The 21,753-nt window shown below is 38.6% G+C and overlaps 1 protein-coding gene across 4 annotated transcripts in view; it reads right to left on the reverse strand.

Moving 5' to 3' along the window:
• Positions 1-238: 238 nt before the first annotated feature.
• The window catches only part of SPATS2 (spermatogenesis associated serine rich 2), a 59,311-nt gene continuing 37,796 nt past the window's right edge, over positions 239-21,753 (reverse strand). For 3 of the 4 annotated variants that reach the window (XM_034412550.3, XM_087886973.1, XM_087886974.1), the window contains exons 4-13: positions 21,454-21,562; positions 19,579-19,628; positions 17,623-17,884; positions 16,512-16,724; positions 14,518-14,653; positions 7,680-7,738; positions 5,758-5,867; positions 4,396-4,498; positions 3,366-3,568; positions 1,698-2,872 (exon numbers count right to left, since the gene is read on the reverse strand). In XM_034412550.3, coding sequence (XP_034268441.2) covers positions 2,555-2,872; positions 3,366-3,568; positions 4,396-4,498; positions 5,758-5,867; positions 7,680-7,738; positions 14,518-14,653; positions 16,512-16,724; positions 17,623-17,884; positions 19,579-19,628; positions 21,454-21,562 — 1,563 coding nt within the window. In that variant the 3' untranslated portion in view covers positions 1,698-2,554. Of the gene's footprint in view, positions 2,873-3,365; positions 3,569-4,395; positions 4,499-5,757; positions 5,868-7,679; positions 7,739-14,517; positions 14,654-16,511; positions 16,725-17,622; positions 17,885-19,578; positions 19,629-21,453; positions 21,563-21,753 lie in introns of all 4 variants that reach the window. The other variant, XM_060688840.2, reaches the window with a different exon arrangement.

The raw sequence follows: 21,753 nt of genomic DNA on the forward strand, positions 1-21,753 counted from the left end.
ATATTTATATACAACAATCATTTGTACAGTTTTATATGACATATAATCAAGATCTTTATTCTGGAGAAAGACTGGATCCATACTAGGTTCCTGCAGGTTTCATATTGTCCCCAGCAGGCCCTAAATCTTCTTATTGTCCCTCAAGGGTATGAATGCTGTTAGTTTAGCAAAGTCACCATAGTGCCGTGAGGCTGTAGTTGCATTATAGTGTCGTTTTCACATTAAATTACCATGCCAGTGAAGATAATGCCTTTATTGATATAATGAGAAGATAAATTGCATCATTGTGAATAATATTACACATCAATAATGTACTTCAGTTATCCAAATTAGTCCATATATATTATTTCAGCAAACCCAAACACATTTATCAGGTAGATTGGTTATTATCATGTTTAGGTTGTATAAAAGGCTTGAGAAAAGCTTTCGGCCACATGACAACCATATTGACTCCCATAATGAATTTAGGATTTATCCTCATATGCCTCGTCTTAGCCACACGATGGCCTTTTTGCTAGTTGAAATTTCAAAAGGAAAAGACTTTTAAGGGCTTGATGCAACAGCCAGCAAAGACATTACAATCCATTCAGGCATACATACAAAGTTGGGACAGGGAAATACTTTAAAATATTAAATGGGGCAGTAAGGGCTTTCTTGTTCTTGGTAGTTATCACCTGAGGTAGTAACACATACAACCATTACTGCATTTGTTTCTGAAATCTTATTATACTTCTCCAATTTTCCTTTTCAAACCAATTTTGTCATTTTTAAGGCTGGTTGAAAAGCTTCCTAATTTAAAGCTCAACTCTATAAACTGTAGTTCTGTACGCAGGGGTTCCTAACTTATACCTGAACAATCTCGAGCTGATATTCAGTAGCCAGGTTCAAGTTAGCTTCAATGCAAAATAGAAAGGAGTGTGATTCTCACTTGCTGTCCTACTGCCCAGGCTTTGGTAATATAAAAGTTTTTCTTTGCCAGACATCGAGTCTTCTGGATGATCACTTAGATGCTTTGACTATTCATTTCCATAACTTATTAGCAGGTTTGAGAAACTGCACTAACCTGAATACTCCTAATATTTGCTTTTAAATTAACCATTTATTACTGCCTATCATCTAGGATTAATCACAGTAAACATTCTAATCATTTTCTATGATCCAGTATTTTGGTACTCCATTTGCATTTAATATAAATAGTGTGCTAAGAATCTGATCCAAACTTCACTTCTGCAATAAACTGATTGATTGGTCTCAGGCAAATCGCCATTTTCAGTTATCTGCAATATGGGTGGTAACATACAGCATGACTGTGTGAAGCGATCAGATTCTTTGAAGTTTCTTAAACATTCTATCATCCTACACAAAATATTTTGAGATCCATTATTCTTCCAAAGACCGATTTTTCTTCCTCCTTTTTCATTTACTCTGGGAGTCCAAGCCTGAAGCCAAATTGAACATTCTAAATTACCTATTATTATTATCGCTAAAAGTCTTATCATTTTTTTCTCACTTCATTTATCAGCTGTAGCAGCAAACTAGATACCCAAACTAACCGTACTCAAAATAGTCCAGACATTTTTTTGTTCCTTGAAATTAAACTAATCCTAAATTAATCTAACCCACACCTGTAGAAAATCCATTTACTATGAACTCTTTTTAAAGAGAAGAAATAAGGGCACAAAGTGAAGGCTACCATCTTTTAAACATGTATGTTGCTTTTATTTATACAAGGATAGAGATTGTGGCATTTTTTTTGCTTTTACTTGCGATCATTTAGGCTTAGCATTACTAATAAATTGCTAGAAATTTAGTTTAGAATCAGATAACGGGATTTTGGTCGGGAAATTAAAAAAATGAAACCTCCCATCCCACACCAAACATTAAAACTAGGGAATATCTAAATTTGTACATGACATATAGACAGAATGCTAATTCTCTCAGGAAGAATGGAAATTGCTCACCCACTGCTGGAAGAGATATTCCCCAGTATTCCAAGTGTAGAAATTTAGGATAAGTTGCAAAAAAATAATATAGCAATTTCTTACAGCTTTTCCCCTTCAAATTTCTCATCTTGAACCCACAATTCACAGCAACCTGTTTCATTGTCAGCATGAATAGCTTTTGCTGTTAAAAATAAGGCCTGGCTAGTGGCATTCTGGGAGGAATAGGGATCAGAAAATTTTGGTTTAGAACTATTGGAAGACATTCCCACCCACCACCCACCACCCTTTTAGGATATAGACCCAGCAATATTTCAAACTGGCCCTAATGTTAAGAGGAGCCATTGGACGTAAGGAGGGGCATCAGTAAGGTGTGCCAAGGCCACTCCTGAACAGCAAGAATATGTCTTCCCATTAAAAACTGACCCATTTAAACTGCAGGAAGCAAGGACAAGAGAAATGCTAAGAAGCTGCTTTCCCAGAATGGAATGATTGGGAAAAAGAGGCGGCACAGGGATAGCAAAGTGTAAGTTTTCTTTCTCGTTAATATCTCTAGCTAAGTGTGTCCCAGAATCTTGTTCTTCAATTTTGGAAAGTGGCAGAGTTTGCGGTCCTCAGGAATTGGATGCCTCATATTGGCTTGATCTAGGTTTCCTCTGTGGCAGAGCCTTGACTTCTGGGCTGAGTGGGACCAAATGTGTCTGTAGGGATGGGGCTGGTGGGCCTGGCTCAGGCCCACGCCCAGTTCCATTGATTCCGGTGGGGCAAGTCTGGTTGAGGCTGTTTGCATTTCCAGAGGGTGGTCGGGACTTGTAGTTGGACTGGTACCAAGACCCATTTCTATAGCGATTTGAATTGAGATGCGATGAGCCATTTTGGCGTTGTCCTTGGGGCCGGTAACCTTGACCAGACCTTCTATTTCCCTGGAACCCCTGGAACAGAAAGAAGGGGGGAAATCAGTGAGATCGGTACCAATATTATGAACAAATGCAAATATATGTGTCCCAGGATAATGTTGCAAGATCCAATCTGAGTTGGTCGCCGAGACCAGAGGTTTACTCCTATGAGCTTTTAGATTCATGCTGGAGCCAATCCTCGTGGAACTTCTCTCTCCTGGAATATGTCTACTACATAAGAAGATGCAATGGCCTAGAATGTTTCATTTGAATGCTGTCAATCCAGTCTTTAAAAATGGGAAGTTATTTTAAATTTGGTGCATGTCCTATTAGAGTTGAATTTTTATTCCAAGTGTTGGCTTAAGACAAGCAAAGGTGAGATTAAAGGTGTGGGATGGCAGTTTACTACATGTGAGAATGTGTGCCCTTCGCTTTCCCCTTCTAAGTGAAAAACACTACAGTAAAGAGGACCCAAGCCTGGGCAATCTCCAGGCCACTCTCAACTACAGAAACAACATTAAACCATTACCTCACGGTGGGATTGAGATGGACGGCTTGTTGCATTTGTGGAGGTTTCTATAGGGGATGACGGTTTCTTATTGGTCATTATGAGGCTAGGAGAAGAGGTAGAGGCACACACTGTGGTAGTGGACTCATCTGGACTGCTCGCTGCCATGGAGGTCATGGAGCTGCACCGTGATCTGATTGAATAACTGTTCTTTGGATGTGAAACTGAAACAAGAATTACAAAAAGTTATTTCACTCTTTTTTTAAAAAAAAAATTGTAAACCTGAATTTACCTCTCATCCCATCAGCAACCAGTGATGTTATATTTTCCAAATCCTTACACAATCAAATTGCAATAAAAAGAAAAATTGCTTCCAGTCTGCTCTTATAGTGTTTCTGTGATTGCCACCGCCACCACTTTACAAATACTCCTCAGACACTGTAAGCCAACTGACAGGGGAGCTATGTGCCTGCTGAAAAATACCTTGAGGTATAGAAATACCAAAAATACTGAAAGGGGCAAGACCCAATCCATTGAGAACTAGTGAGCAGAAAGGAAAAGCCTGCAAATGCACTTTTGTGTAAGTGAATGGATTTCACTTTACTAGTATTGCAACAGGGACAGTTGAACATTTCTTCATTTTTTCTTAAAATCTACAGCATTGGGCTATGTCAAATAGAGGTTTCCAAACAAAGACCCCTGTTCCAGGTTTATTAATTTGAATATTTATAGTGTGCCCCATGCCCAAAGGATATATAACATATGAATTTATAATGTACATAAAATAAGCAGGATAAAGTAATAAATGCATGTAAATGACTCTGTTCTGGAACTGTAATAACATGAAGGCTAACATAAGGGATCTCGATCATCCTCGTTTCCTGAGCTGATAAAATTTTGAGAAGGCCATTTCAGTTGAAAGCCACAGAAAAGCATAATTTCAGAATTTTAGAAATGCTTTTACCAGTTACATGTGTTTAGTTCAGTTCAGCTTTATCCCATCATTGCTGTGTTTTTATTTTGTTTCGGTACCCAGGATATACAAGCTCACCTTGTCCAAAGGATTCAATGCTTTTCTTTAGTGCATCCAGGTCACAAGTGAAGCGAGCCACCCTTCCAAGATCTTCATCATATTTGCGCTCACTAACGAAGTGCTGCAGAGAAGAAAAATGTAGGCATGTGAGCATTATGCACAAAGCAAATTCATGTTTTGGGAGAGAAGCTGTCAATGTGGGTTGCTGGTATCAACCGAGGCACAAACTACATACCCTTCTCTCTGCTTCTATATAATTGCAGAAAAAGAAACAATTGGATTTATTTTGCAAGATGACCCTGTTAGAAAATAATGAACAGCTTAAAGGTGGAACTGCTGATAGAACAGCAAGTACCAGAGTGAATTTTTCCATACAGTGAGATTTTTGTGGGAATTTGAACGTAACTTCATTCTGGCCTCTAGTGGTAGGCAAGGGAAGCATTTGTCAGCGTTGCTGGTTCACACAGCACAACACACTAAGATCAACTTTTTGCAGTCGCAATCAAATTATTCTTCAGCTTTATGGAGGTTAATAAATGTGAAAAAGTTTCAGGCAAAGACTTCAACTTGATTTTCGAGTTTGTTCTTTTCAAAAAAATAATGATTTTGTTTTTCAGTCAAGCTTAAGCAAATGTTGTTGCCAGATCTGGTACTGAAAACAGCAAACAGCCTGGTCAGCTTCAGCAAAGCCTGATTTAGCACGAACAGCTGATTGGCGGTTGGATTGGCCTCCCAGAATACCATCTATCAGCTGTTCCAGGCTGTGGGGATCGCAGCCGCCCATCACTGGCTATCGCTGCCTCTGCACGCCCTATTTTCAGCCATTTTTGGCCTCTGCACATCCCGTTTTTGGCCTGTTCCAGGTGGCGGGATCACCATCGCTGCTGTTCGGTTGCAATAGGTGGCAGCAATGGCAACCCCTGTAGCCTGGAATGAGCGAAAAACAGGATGTGCGGAGGCCGAAAATGGGGCGCAAGGAGGCGGTGATGGGCGGCAGTGGCGATGGGCAGCAATGGGTGGTGGCGATTCCTGCAGCCTGGAACAGCTGATAGGTGGTATTCCAGGAGGCAGATCCAACCGCCAATCAGCTGCTTGTGCTAAATCAGGCTGTGCTGAAGCTGACCAGGCTGTTTGCTGTAAGGAGGCAAATTGCTGGGAGGCAGATTTTTTTTTTCTTGTTTTCCTCCCCAAAAGCTAGGTGCATTTTATAGTCCAGAGCGTCTTATAGTGTGAAAAATATGGTACATCAACAGAAGCTGGGAAAATATAATTTCTCTGTGCATATTGTGGTGGTACTTTTGATGAGATCTCTGCCCCAACTGCCCAATCTGTGTAGATTAGAAAAAGTTGCATATAGCCCAAAGCAGTCTGGAGATTCACCTTTATATCAGCTCTAAGTTCTACCAATTGCTCTTCTGACATTCGGACTGCTACGTCAGTTAGTTTCTTCAGTGCCTCTGCCTTCTTTTGGCGGCTGCTTAGGATTTCCACTATAATGTAAAACAGAACCCCCAAAAGGCAATCATGTTTATAATAAATACGATAATTAACCAATTAAAGCACAAAACAATGTCTAAGTTGCTACAAATCTAATTCCTGCCTGTCCTTATTCTCTCCTTTCCCTGATATTTTAGTTTATCCTTCAAAGGTCAGCTCCAGCTCTGCAATACATCTGAAAAATACTTGAGGCCTTGGAAAATGCCTAAGAAGACTGGACTTAAATGTCAGGGGACAATTACCTGAGCAACAGGGTGAGAACTATTAAGTTCCTTAAATTGACAGATTCTTATGTAGCTCAAACTGTGAATAAGGTCTTTTTGCTTTCTTTTTCTCTCTCCCCTTTTAATTAAAAAAAGTTACCAAGTCAAATTGGTTGTTTGCTTGATTGCAATGGGTGGGGTGGGATGCAGTTTATAACTCTTTTCTCCTGTACTTTTTTCCCATTGAAAGATGGTATCAAAGCAGGGGTGAAATGCTCCTGGATCGGACCGGATCACCTGATCCGGTAGCAATTTTGGCCAGTGGTTCGGTGACCCGGTAGCAATGGCAGAGCATAGCTCCACCCACCCGGCCAGCTGTCATTACTTCCTGGTTTGAACCAGGCAGTAATGTGTTTTTTACCTCCTGCGCATGCGCAGAAGGTCTGCGCATCCTGTGACGCGCGCAGCGTGTGCACTTCCAAACCAGTAAGGAAGGAAAGTAGATTTCACCCCTGTATCAAAGCAGTTCTTTTGTCTTGTAAGGAGAAAACAATGAAGATACTACAATAAAGCTTGGGGAACTTAAACAGAAACAACTCCAGTTTTTCTACTAAGAGAGGTAATGGGAATTGCTTCTTTTATAACATAGGTAGCCATAACTTAATTTAAATATGAAGATTATAGGATCACAAACAGTAATTCAAGTCTCAAATCAGACAATCGGGCTGGGCATATATTTTATTCTTGCACTTTTCAGCATATTTGGACTCTAAAATGAGAAGTTTCATACCACTGGAATGGTCACAGAGAATGAGACAGTGATAGTTTTCATCCAGGATAAGTAAATCGGTGTATAAATGCACACATAACAGGACTCTGTTTAACATTGTGTTTGTAATGAGAAAATCCCAGATGCAGTCCTGGTGTAGTGGCAACTGGGATTAATTATGGCAGTATACTTGGAAAATAAATGCAGGCGATCCTTGATTTACGACCACAATTGAGCCCAAAATTTCCATTGCTAAGCAAGACAATGAAGTGAGTTGCACTCCATTTTACTTTTTTTTTTATTGCTACAATTGTTAAGCGAATCACTGAAGTTAAGTAAATTATGCAGTTGTTAAGCGAATCTGGCTTCCCCCATTGGCTTTGCTTCATTAAACATTTGCAAAAGGTGACCAGCTGGGAAGGTTACAAAAGGTGATCACATGACCACAGGACAATGCAGTGTCAAAAATACATGCCAGTTGCCAAGCGCCTGAATTCTGATCATGTGACCATGGGGATGTCGTAAGTGTGAAAAGTAGTCATAAGTCACTTTTTTCAGTGCCTCTGTAACTTTGTACGGTCATTAAATGAATGGTTGTAAGTCAAGAGTAAAACCGGATCTTACCCATGTATCTATAATTACAAGATATTTGAAACATGAACCTATATAACTAGATGTGATATTTAAAAAATAGCCAATTTGCATATCTGGAAACACTGGAAACGGAAGTCCTTCTTTGCATTTTGTCTTGGACTGCTTATTTCAAACATCTGGTGGTCTTGTACTGGTTTCACTACAAAGATATTAACATAGTTGTGTTTTATAAAACTTACTTGCTTCTGCTTTTACTTTGTCCATTTCACCAAGTAGGGCTACTTCTCGATCCATGAGGCTAAAGGAAAGGAAAGGAAAGGAAAGGAAAGGAAAGGAAAGGAAAGGAAAGGAGGAAGGAAAGGAAAGGAAAGGAAAGGAAAGGAAAGGAAAGGAAAGGAAAGGAAAGGAAAGGAGGAAGGAAAGGAAAGGAAGGAAGGAAGGAAGGAAATAAAAGATTAAAATTCTTATATTCATAGGCTATAACTCTCAGAAATCAACTCAACGATAAATCAGGCCATTAAATTGGGACAAAACCTTGCCTCCCTGATGAAAACAGTTCCTTGCTATACATTAAGCTTTCAAACACTGAATGGATAAATATCACTAACAAGGAACAAATCAACTTTTTTTCTCAGACTTCCAGCATCTCTTTTTCTTAGGTTAACTACCGTATTTTTCGGAGTATAAGAAATACCTTTTTCTCCCCTAAAAGGGGGTGAAAATTTAGGTACGTCTTATACACCGAATGTAGCCCCGCCCACCCACTGGCCCCCACCCTTTGGCCTCTGCCTCCCAGAAATTTACCTCCTTACAGCAAGCAGCAAGAAGAAACAGCCCATTTCAGCTTCAGCACAGCCTAATTAACACATGTTGATTGTTCCTTGGATGCCTCCCGACTCTCAGCTGTTTTGCGCAGGCCTCTGCTGCTTGCTGCAAAGGAGGTAAATTGCTGGGAGCAGATTTTTTTTTCTTGTGCTAATCAAACTATGCTGAAAACGAAAATGAAAGTAAAGCAGGCTATTTGCTGCAGCGAAGCAAAATTGCTGGGAGGCAGAGGCAGATTTCTTTTTCTTGTTTTCCTCACCAAAAAAGGTAGCATCTTATAGTCCGGAGCATCTTATGCTCCAAAAAATACAGTAACTGAAATTCTACATGGTTTATCACTGTTTTGGTTCCAAAAATCGTAACTATCTTGATGTTTTAAGCTTTTATTTGCAAAGCTATTTACAGTGTGCTGATCTATTTCTAATTTCCATGTAGCAATCACTATGGCCTATTAAAGTGTTTAACTGCCTATAATTCTCATATTTCAAATGGTCAACTGTGAATTTGCCTATACAAGGTTTGTACTTGCAAGCACCCAATTCAAAACATACCAGAACTATTCTTTGCAGGAAATTGAGCCTCATTATAACTTGTCCCCTATAACAGGGATCCCCAACCTGTGGGCCACGGCCCACTACTGGGCTGTGGGCTAATCACTACTGGGCCACATGAGTGGCTGCCCGATGGGCGTGCCTCTGTGCACATGCACAGCGCCACCCACACAAATATTGTTGCGGACAATCACAGCCCCACTCGCCCTCGTCTTGTCGCGGACGCTTGCCGTGTCACGGATGCTCATGGCCCCACTTGCGTTTGCATCACTGTAAATGTCGCAGGAGCACACATGTGCACATGCGCTTGCCCCTCCCCCCAAATCATCCCCTTTCCGCCCGCCACGCCACCAATCCAGAAAGGTTGGGGAACTCTGCCCTGCAAGTAGTAACTATTGTTTTTCTCCTCAAATTAGCAACTGCTATAGTAATGACTGGAACTGATAAAGCAGAATCATGTATCTGATATGGGGGAGGGGACCAGTGTTCATTTTGTGAACAGAAATAATCCCCAGTTTAAGAACAAGTTCTGTTCCCAAGATCTGCATTTAAGTCAAATTTGTATGTAAGCCAGAAAAGTATTATACTGAATAAATAGTATTGTGTAATTAACTTGAACTCTTGTGTATTTAATTTGAATCATTGTGTATTTAACTCAGATTTTGCTATAACAGGTTCTAGACTGAACTCTGGGTTGTCCTTAAACCAGGGTGTTCTTAACCTGGGGCTTGACGTACACTGGTGACCATTGAAGAACCAGAGTTTCAGGTTTATCGTTACTCTGTTCTTTTTCGCTCTCATTTCCTCTTGGTTAGCGCCAAAGAGCCATTTAGACAAAACTGTTGATTGAGAATAAAAACTGATGGTACTAGTACCAGATCTATACAATACAAGAATCAGAAGGCACATATGTAGCTGACGTGGAATGGTCCAGTATAGGCTGGGCTCCTTTGCCAGCTCACACCATATCAAAATAGCAATGTTTTGAATGACACAGGGACTGCTTTCTTAATCTGTTCAGAGTCGAGGAGAATATACTGTTCCTTATGAAGGACTTCTATCCTCTTAAACAGGCCTAGCATATGCCAAAGAGGAAGACAGATTTGGAAAGAACTAGGAAGAATACATTCTTGGTTGAAATGCAAGAGAACAGGCTTTCGCAGCATCAGTTTATTCCTATGGAATGCCAGGAATTTGTTTATAGGGGGCAAAGCTCATTCATACTCCATGCTATAATACTTGTGAGAGAAAAAAATGGCCTAATAAATGCAGAGATTATTTATGGGCATCATTAGAACCTCTAAAAGTCTCTGAAAAGACATTCCCCTCAGGAGTCTCGGCAGAGGTTGGCATGGATACCAAGAGCTGTTCGCCATACAGCTGCTTCTCTGATCTTCACTACCACCCTCAATAACAAGGAAGGAAATAAATAAAACATTATTTGTTGACATTTTATCTTTTATCCACTACATCTCTTATCTCCTTTTTTTATAGCTGTTTATTCTGTCCCTTTAAATATTTTAATAAAAATAACACCCCTTGCCCCCAAAATATAGCAATCTTATGGAATCTGAAAAAGCTCAGAGGTTTCCTAAAGGGGTCATGCATCCGAGAAAGAGATAAAGGAACCATCTGATATTTCAGTTTTAATTCCAAATTTCTGAGGGGTTGAGGATAATTTGGAGTAGTTATCTATCACACCGTACCACTAAGTCATGCAGAAATGGGTGACAACATGCAGAGATGGGTGATATCAGATTCTGAATATCTGCATGAATAGGTTCCAGTTTAGATGCATCCAGATGAACAACTGATAACGGATAAAATATAATCACTGAAAGCTTGCATTTCAAGAGGTTGAACAATCCCAGCAATGGTTCAGAGATTGTGATAATAAAGGCCATGGATGATGATGCAATTCTAAATTCTAATAACCACCCATAAATATGTTCCAGCTTCTATTCAGGGCAGCAAGCCAAGGAAAGACAATAAAATCCTTACGGTGAGGAGAATGAAGACAGGGTAGGTATCAGCCTTTATTATTATTAAAGCAGCTACAAAGTAGAGTTCTATTGCTTGCCTTTATGAATGAAACAGGACTAGTCCTCACTTAATTGGGACTGGCAACTCCATTGTGATGTGGTTGTAAAGTGCAAACTCATATACCATGCCAACTTACAACAGCAGTTCTGGTTCCCATCATTAAGTAAATCCCATATAGTCATTAAGCAGAACATCATGTGACTGCCATTTGCGACTTCCTGCTGGCTTCTCCACTGGGGTTTGCTTGTGAGAAGCCAGAGGGGAAGGCCACAAATTATGACCATGGGACCATGGGACCCTGCAACTATCATAAATAAATGCTGGTTGCTAAGTGCCCAAATTGTGATCACATGACCACAGAGATGCTGCAACAACTATAACTATGTGGACTGTTTGTAAGTCTCCTGGTTCAGTACCATTCTAACTCTGAATTGTCGCTGAATGAACTATCTGTACAGGGGAACCAGAGAATGTGTGTTTGAAAACAATCCTGAAGGCAAGGCTTAAGCAATGGATTTATTTCTCAGACCAATATTAGGTAAAAGTAAGCCTGAAAGAGTGAACTGCCTATTTTCTTTTATTATACCTTCAAGTGTGGTCTGCCTGCTTATTGTTTGTGCTTTAACCCAAAATAATTCTAGTATTCAAGGCAATCACAGAATCTGATCAAAAAATTTAGAGGACTAATTAGGCTGTATTTGTGATATGCTCCCAGAGACAGATGATTTGTCCTTCAATAGGAACTTCAGAAAAATTCAAAAATTATAGACTGAACTTATATATTTAAAAGTTTGAGCATCTTGAGCAGTGATACCCAAAACCTGAAAATCTTCATTCCTGGCAATAACTTCAGGAGTTCACAGCACATTCAAGTGGCAAAGAGCGTTTCCCATCAGGTAAATATTTTTTTGCCATACTTTCTCAATTACAAAATAGCATCTAGAGTGCAGGTGACCCCTGAAAGCTCTATTGTGGATGAACAACCCTAACCCTAACTCTGATGAAAATAAAAATATAAAACAAAAGGTGATAGTATGTGATAACAAGTCAAATAAAAACTGAAAATACAGTTTGCAGAGTTATTAAACATTACCGTAGAACAGCTAAAGGTGAAAACAGCGAAAGAGTAATGCAGAGAATATTTAGCACGAGGGTTTGATCTTCAAGAAACTGAACACTTCAGTCTGTTACATGGCAAGGTATTCCTGAATGGGTTTTCCTCTTTTTGCCGAATATTATAAATTCATCATTATATTTAAAAAAAAAAACACAGCCTGCCTAATGAGTACATTATGAATTCCTAAAGCAAAATAATTAAGTTTTGAAGGGATGCTATAAAATATGACTTGTTCAGTTTTAGTTTACAAAATTGTGGCAATTCCTTCAACACCTCTTCCAGCAAGTGACTACAACCAATGTATATCAAGAGAACATAATATTTGTAACGCCAACAGTTGCAAAACCAGTTCTCTTGACAGATTTCCTACAGTGAACCAGCAATGCTGCATTTATGTGTTGATGCAAATAATTTTCCTCAGAAGTGGATAGAAAGGGATTTGTATGCTGTGGCTCAAAGATACACAACCTTACTTGCAGGATGGCAATCATCCCGTTTTGAGGAAAGAACAAATAACAAACCCTTGATTCTTTATCTGGCATTTATTAAAGGCGGTTCTACTGGCTTACTTCCAAACTAGCCATGCATTTCCCTGTGTCACGGAACTGCACTTCCTGCTTTCTGCCCTTACTCTGCCCCACAGCAAGCAGAATTATTGAAACAAGGTCTTTAACCTTTTAAAGCATGACGCATGATGAAGCAAAGATTAGAGGAGTGACACAGGAGGATATGATATATAAAAAGCACTAGCTTTTTATGCTGAAGGAAGAGATATCTGCAGGAAAACACACCATCCAAATGAATGTGGGTAATACTGAATAACAAATCTACTGGCAAAATCTGTAATGAGAATTAGTTCTAAATATTAAAAGTCATGCAGAGGCTGCTAGCCTTCAATTGAGGAATCTTTCAAGATTCTCCTTTGCCTACAATTCCAATATGTATCCTTGGAGAAATAAATCAGATGCAAGTGACCCTCACTAAAAAAATGCTTTCATTATTTTTCTTAAGGCTGTATGTGAGATAAACAGCAAAGATTTTAGTACAGGTATGTACAAATTTTAGCTATTTAAACCATCCATTTTAATACTCTAACAATGTGTTTGATAAGCAACACACAGAGCTGTGATAGATTAAGTCAGCCTATAAACCCCCTCAAGTCCCTTGATCTCAGGTTGCTAGGATTTGAAAATGAAAATGCTTTTTGGCATGGAAAAGAATTTTGTCCTCAAAATTTCCATTTATTTGCTCAGATTTCAAACTAACTTTTTAAACTCACTTGGTATTAAGCAGGAATTGTTTCTTGTTCATTCTGTAGCTTTGTGAAAGTTGGGAATCAAATTATTTTAATCACTCCCACGTGACACCTCCCCTGCGCGAGCTGCATTGGCTTCCAGTGGTCTTCTGGGTGCGCTTCAAGATATTGGTTCTCATCTTCAAAGCGCTCCATGGCTTAGGGCCCGATTATTTACGAGACCACCTTCTGCCACCGCTAACCTCCCACTGGCCAATACGCTCCCACAGAGAGGGCCTCCTCAGGGTGCCGTTGGTCAGGTAATGTCGGCTGGCGGCCCCCCGGGGAAGAACCTTCTCTGTGGGGGCACCCGCCCTCTGGAATCAGCTACCCCCAGGGATACGACTGATCCCGGACCTCCGGACTTTCCACCAGGCTCTGAAGACTTTTTTATTTCAGCAAGCCAGGCTGGGTTAAGAATCTTTTAATTGTTGAATTTTATGGGTAAGGGGTTTTAAATTGGGGGAGCCAATATACATTTAATTCTGTTTTTATAGTATTTTAATGTTTATATTGTATGTTTTTTAATTATGGCTGTCCACCGCCCCGAGTCCTTCGGGAGAGGGGGCGGTATAAAAATGTAAAAATAAATAAATAAATAAATAAATAAATAAAAAACTTAAATCACTTTAATCACTTGGTCATTTGAAATGTAAATGCAATAGATTTCTCAACCATGATGAGGATTCATTACTAAAAGTGGTCAGTGAAATCCTGCGTATATGTACAGAACATTTGTTTGGCCCATTTTTATCATAAGCCAGTTTCTAAAAAATTAGGAGAACATATTAAGCAACTATTGTATGTTGCAATGCTATAGATTATCTTTAAGGCATCTATTCTTAGTAACCTTGCATTCCTAAGTCCATGGGTTCCCTACATAAAGCCACCCATATACATAGTTGTTTTATTTCGGGATAAAGATGCTATTTGGAAATAGTTTGTATCCTAACATCATACAGTATCACCAGAATCTCGTAGTCAGACGCCATTATAGTTAAATTTATAGCTAAATTTTGAAATTTTCTCCCCAAATAAAAAAGAAATCCCTATTTTTATAAAACACGTGATATGACCCCAACTAACGCGCTACTATATGACTCCAACTAATCATGCTGTATATATACCCTCAGGCAAGGACTAGTTTGGTGAAGGAAAAAAGGGAAATTGGAAGGCATTGTTCTTAATTAAATCCTTTAACATCATGTTCACTCTTGAATATACCAGATTTTGGAGTATTAGCATACCAACTCTGCAGCTCTGCAAAGACCTGCTTCATTTTCTTAATGGAAGCATCCATCTCTTCTTTAACCACAACCCGATATCGAGACAGTGACACGGTGCATCGCTGGAGGTCTTTTACCGATTTTTCAATATTGGAACCTATCCAAAAAGAACACAATAAAGTAAAGCGTCAGTACTTCTTACAAATTTTCCAATAATTATCAAAACTACAAATTACTTGCCATAAAGTATTTGTTCATTACATGAAAAAGGGAGTTCAAAGAAACTTGAATGCTACTTTGAATGTCATTTCTTCCAAATATTTCTGCTAAATATTTACCAGAAAAAAATGTTCCAGGAATAAAATAGCAGCATTGAGTTATAAAGAGAAAATATCTAATTGTGAATAAAACTGTAAAGTTCACACTAAGATTGACTGTCCCCTTTACGATCAAATCTGCATGAAACTGCTGTTTCCTCTAAAAGGGAAGATTTAAGGCTTAGGTACCGGTTGCAAAGGTTAGACTCTCTGCTGGCTATCTCCAAAAAAGCACATTTCCAAGCTTCTTTCTGTCATCAGAAATTACTGAAGTGCTCCCCTCTCCTAAGCTGCTTGTTATGGTCCTTGTTAAAGCAAAAAGCTGAAACGCTGCTGCCAAGAGGCAGACGTTCCTGTCTCCCCAAAACTATGGATAATGACCATGTTTAGAATCAAGATTTTGAAGGTCTTATTTGCTGACAGGTGTAGAAGAGAAGAACAGAAAATAAGAGAAGGAACAGCAAGGGCTGTTGCGTCTCATTTATCCACCCAGGTTCATTGAACACCTGGCTCACAGTGTGGAAAAAAGAAGTGTGCAAAGCTGGGATAAGGAATATAATGATTACAAGGGAGAGCACACTTTTCTAAAACTATGTTGCACATTACATATACAGAGTGAATCATTGAGCAATGCCAGCTAATTAAATAATTAAGTCAACTAATTCTCATTTTATTGTATATCCAGTTGAGGAAAAAATGTAGTCTACAACCTGCCCCCAAAGGATACAATATTTATATTAAATAATTTACAATCTTTCAGTGCTCCTTGGTAAGTCAATTACAACCTGTTTCAAGTAACTCTAGCTACCTAATGTGCTCTGCAAATTACTCCCCACTATTAATGCAATATATTATGGAAGAGCTCTCTGCAACCCAAATAGAAATAGATAAAGGAATTCAAATAGAACTGGAAAAAATATTGTGCCCAGTGAATGCATTTATTCACAGAGCAAGCAGGTATTATACCATCAGGCTTGAACAGATCTGTAGCAATTTTGAATTTGCAAAGTCATCATAAAACTAAATGAGAATTATACAGTGGCAGCAATTTAACACTGAAATAGGCAAGATGAAGTGATTGATCGAAATCAGGGAGGAGAGGAAGTGGCAATCAACTTCCACAGGATTCCACTCTTCATTTACCAATCCCAGTGCAGCAGCTAACATATTACTTATGTTAAAAAGCAATAAAACCCCCATGATGACAAATGATTTGTTGTTTAGAGCATATTAAAAGGTTATCAATAGGCATGTCAAGAATAATCATACTGAGATGTCCTGAATATTTATCTTCATCTTAATATTTATGTAAAATATATTCATATATTTGCACATTAAGTATTCAGAACAAAAATAACAACTTCAATTTTAGATTCTATTTAATTTAATCTTACTGTTTCCCAAGGAATATCTGAAATGATAGATTAGGCTCTTTTTGCTTATCTCTGAAACAGCTGAAGGTTAGGCTGATCTGGTACATGGTTACCCAATGAACTTTATGACTCAGCAAGATTTGAACAGGATCAAAGTCCTGTACAATCCACCACAGCACAACAACTAATGAGATATACACTAAGAATTACAAGCTTTAGAGTTAAAACAAATGTCAACTGGCACCCTATAATTATTTTGCAACAAAGAACTTGTTAGAAAAACTAAAAAGAGAACAGAATCATGTCACAGATCTGTAAATTCTACCTAGTTTTTTGTTTCCAGGGGGCACAGGGACCTCATCCAGCATTGCTAGGGATGAGGGAGCTGGAGACTGGGTGCTGGAAGCAGATCTGGAGAGTGGCTTGCCAGCATTTCTCAATTCAGGTTGCACTCTGAGGGACTGGGTATTCTGGGAAGACCGCGTGCTTGCAGATTTTGGACTCAAGTTGGTTATTCCATTTTCAAACTGTAACAATGCTGAGGAAGGGAAAAAAGAGTTACTCTAAACTTCCCACAATCATAAAATAACATAAAAAAGAACAATAGGATAAGGAATTTTATGTAGACTGGAATTCCAAATTACTTTTCTAGGGTGTCTCTGTATAGTGAACATCTGCCTACCTAGAATTTACATCAGGGCTTGTCAACTATAGCAACTTTACGGCCTATAAACTTCAACTTAAGGGCCTGGTGGCTCAGCAGACTGATAGCATTGTGATTAACACCAGCTGTCTGCAATTACTGTAAATTCGACTCTCACCAGGCTCAAGGTTGACTCAGCCTTCCATCCTTTCTAAGGTAGGTAAATTGAGGACCCAGTTTGTGGGGGCAATAAGCTGACTTTGTATAAATATACAAAAGGATGAAGGCTATTGCTTAACCCAGTAAGCCGCCCTGAGTCCCCGGAGAAGGGCGGCATATAAATCAAATTAAAAAAAAAAAAAAAAAAACCTCCCAGAATGGCTGGCTCAGGAATTCTGGGAGTTGAAGTCGACTGGTTGTAAAGTAGCCATAGTTGCCCAACCCTGGTTTACATGGTACCCGATTTTCTATTTCAGTACATTCACTGCCCATGCAATCTATGGATTTGTCAGATTATATAATTAAATACAAATTCCAGTTATCTAGTATTATTACTGTCATGCTGCTTCCATTTCTACCTCTTTCCCCCTCTGGGAAGAGTCAAAGTAATTTGAAAAAGAATGATTCATCTCCTTCAGTGGCAACTACTGAATAGTGGAAGAGAAACTGTAATTGTTTGGTTATTAAATAATGAAATGTGGCAGACGGTACTACACAAGTAGAATGGAAGAAGGAAGCCTTCCTTACCCATACAGACTTTCTGACTTTCATAATAATCCAACAGAGAACTAACCTGCCCCATCAGGAGTCTCAGGCGTAGCAGGCTCGCTCTCCTCTAACTCTCTCGCATCAATGGAAAGTGTCTCCAAGCCTTCACTGAGTGAGTCCACAGACTCTGTGTCATTGGTTGAACCATTGACATGGTAACCGTTAATCCCACCCTTCTCTGATGAAACTGCAGACTGTTCTTCTTCAGTGGCTGCTGGCTTGCTGGGGTCAGGAAGGTTGGCACTTGATTCTGCAGAGGGTTTTGATTTGGTCTTCTTCTTTTTGTTCTAGAATTAAGACACCGACATTATGAGAGAAGAAACTAAGCGTAACTCCTGGTATGAAATGGAATATTATTACTATTGCCTGAATATAAAAGAATTAAATTCTTCAGCAGTCAGGACTTAAGGACGATCCCTTAAATGTGAGATGGTTTTATTTAACAGCCAGAATTGACAGACTGTGATATTTATGAAATTCAAGTGTGCAGTATATAGGGGCCATTTATGGAGAGAGACAGTGTGGCTCTAAGGGATGTTAAAATTGCTGCAATTTACCCCAAATTAGTCTGAAGGGCTATTCTCAGAAATATGCACATTCTACAATTCCATACAAATACAGGAAAAAAATATGCTTTGTGAAATCTCAGAAGACAGGACAATTTCAGAGTTGTGTTTCAAATAGTTAATGGGCGAGACCTTACCATCACACATATCCTTAAGCCTTCTACATAGAATAGAATAGAATTTTTATTGGCCAAGTTTGATTGGACACACAAGGAATTTGTCTTGGTGCATAGGCTCTCAGTGTCCATAAAATAAAAGATACATTACTAAAAGAAGCAGAATGAATTGGTGTATACTTGATTTTTATCATGGATATATTTTTATATATATGGAAAATGCTGGTCAGGTTAGACCTTGAATGAATTAGTGTATACATATGGAAAATGCTGGTCAGGTTACACCTTGTTCTAACCCGGCAGAGGTCTTACATATCATATATTCAGTGTTCCTGAGAAATCCCACCTGATGTTACAGAATGCTCTAATAGCCCTAAGCAAGTACTGGAATTTTTTTGCTTCTCTTCCCCTTCCCCAGAGGTCTTTTTTTAAAAAGTCATTCCCTCTTACTTAAACTAGTTGCATCACCTCAGTTATACCACATGACACATAACAGGAGCTAATGGGCCATGACTGTGGATTGGCTATGGATCCCTGCTGTAAGGCTGACCTTCAGCATAAATTAAAATTAATGTTGCCAATGTGAGGATTAATAAAGGAAAGGCTTCATAAAGGTTGGCAATGAGTTTCAAGTTACCCCCTTCAAGGGCTCTCTCTCTTTTTCATTGGGGTAGTCAGGCTTTTGGGACTAGTAGAATTTCTAGTGAATTTCTAGAATCTCTGTTGGAATTTCAAGATTGTGTTGTGGGGACTAACAGCAGGGTGAAGTTCCCTGACCATAGTATTAAATAAATAAAAATAAACAGAATACTCTTACTATTTCCAAAATAATTGCAACAGGGGGAACATCTGGCCACAAAGCATCATTTATCAGAAGAGAAACAGATGAGATTGGTCATTCATACTTTAAGTTCTTACACCCTAACTTACTTTTGTATTTTTTTTCTAATTATTTGGGCACACTTCTAACCAAAGCAATGGACTCTAGCCACAACAGTTTTCATCTTCTAAGAAGGTGTGTAGTATCCATTGGTAAATTTAGATCATGCAAGTACTCTGTTTATATAGCAGACTTTTTTAAAAAAAGTGTTAAAGGAAAAATGGGTATGAAGCCTGAAAGATACTAAGTGAAGGTCCTATAGGTGCTTTGGAACTTATAAATGGTTTACTGGGGATGCCAACATCCTTGGTGGAGGAGGGAGAACCTAAGAATGAGGAACTGAAGTCTCTGGAATATCAACAGACTCATTATAATTCAGTAGAATATCAAAGCAAGCTCAAATCCAAACCAAGACTAACCTTTTTCTTGCCAGTTACCGTCCATTCTTTCAACACTGCAGTAGCACTACCTGTTTTGAAAAAAAGCACATAATTATTACGGTTTATGTGCTTCTTAGCTATGCAAAAAAATAGCAAAACATAAAGGTGGATGGAATATCACATGAATGGAATATCACACAGTAAGTTTATATCGCTGCTAGCAAAAAATGGCATAAAGACAGAAAAGATATGAATTTATTTTCTGGCCAGAAGATAGATAGAAGACTATTTTGTTTTTGTTACTTTAAAAAAAAAATGATTGTGGTTCTTAAGGGAAGACCAGAATATGCCACTGAAGTGTGAAATCTTTAAAATTTATCTTAAAAATAAATATAGTAACAAAATGCCTACAAATATGTATAAATATATTCTTGGGAAGTTTGCCATGGTTGGTGCAGTGGTTAGAATGCAGTACTGCAGGCTACTTCTGCTGACTGCTGGCTGCCGGCAGTTCGAGTCTCACCAGGCTCAAGCTTGACTCACCCTTCCATCATTCCAAGGTTGGTAAATTGAGGACCCAGATTGTTGGCGGCAATATACTGACTCTGTAAACCGGTTAGAGTGGGCTGTAAAGCACTGTGAAGCGGTATATAAGTCTAAGTATTATTGCTATCATAGTGAGACCTGAATTTTTTCCAAAATAATTGTTGGAATTTAAAACATAAAAGCTGAAGAATATTGGTCAACGAGACATTGAGTAAAAGCTAAGTTGCTAAATAGGTACTTTTAGGACACAATTTAGACAAAGTGGTTTTGTATCATAGTGACAAGGTTTTAGGATTTCTATGCTTCATAGAAAGCTGTTTAAGACTGATTTATTGAAGCCAAAAGCCAATGGTAGCGTTCTTACACAAGTTTCTGAAATCATACTTTCTGATTAATTTTAGTACCTAATGAAAGGCATTAATCCATTAGTTCATTTCCATACAGAATGATCTCAGAAAAAATGCTTCCCTAATCTAGGCCCTGAAGCGTAGAATTCTAGGTTTAACCAGAAAGTCTTGTTTTCAGAAGTCTGAAATAGATTGTGAAAGAAGTCATAGGATAAAGCCACATTTAGAATAAAGAATGAAACCTTTTTTAAAAAAAGGATTATATTGTTTAGAAAAAAGATGCACAACACCTTCTGGGCTAAGAGCACACAACAATAAAAAGTGCTGTGTTAAATCACCTAAAAAAACCATTAATTTCATTTTTATTTAAGTTAGTATGTTACTGCCATGTTTCCCCCCCTTCTGTTACAATTAAAATGACAGTCTAATAACAACCTTTGGTGTCTCTGGGGCAACACTCAGAGCTTCCAAAGGCAGCAAATAAACTTCCTAAGTAGTTCCTGCTGAGTCTTTCATTAGGCAAGGAAAATTTCAGTTTCCATGAGTTCCTATGAACATGTGTAAATAAGTTATGGAGAAAACTTGTGAATGTGCTTTGCTACTGGAGAACATAGAACTCAATGTCTAAAGTGGAATTTTAACTGAGCGCACCGCTCATTTTTCTTCACCCCAGGTAGCCATTTTTAGTCTTCAACAACGAAAATAGAATTTAGAAATTATTTAATAAAAAGGGCAGACATTTTCTATTTCCTTCATAACTAACTTTGATGTAGAGAGGTTAAGTCTTATATACTCCAAGTATCATACAATACAAATAAGTCCTGTGCCTTAGTTACATATCTTGAAACACCACAGTATCAGAAAATGAAGGAATATATAAATATATTTCAATAGTTATTTAGTATTCTGTAATTGCATTATAGTAAGATTACATGTTAAATGACAACCCATTGCTTTTTTTCATCATATTTATTTTTTGAGTCCTGCCAGAAAACATCTCAGGTAGGAACTAAGAACTTACCTTCCATGAAAGCCTGTACAGTTCGATCTACACAATTATCAAAGTGTTGCAGCACTAGGATAATCTCATTGTTGCTGCGGTTAGGGACTATCGCTCTCACAGCACTAATCTAGAAAAATGAGATATGCAGGTCACACGTTAGCCACTTCCCAGACAAATATGTGCAACTGCCAATACAGGAGAAAAATTAAGTTTCTGTTCTCCTAAACTGAAGTCAGTTTCGTTTTTACTCTGGGAACAGCCCATTCATTTTTCCTCTGGCAGCCTGTGTGTGGTGTTAAACCCATTTCAAACTCTTAC

The sequence above is a fragment of the Pantherophis guttatus genome, chromosome 2 (assembly GCF_059756535.1).
Source record: "Pantherophis guttatus breed Tessera chromosome 2, ASM5975653v1, whole genome shotgun sequence".
Classification (NCBI taxonomy): domain Eukaryota; kingdom Metazoa; phylum Chordata; class Lepidosauria; order Squamata; family Colubridae; genus Pantherophis; species Pantherophis guttatus.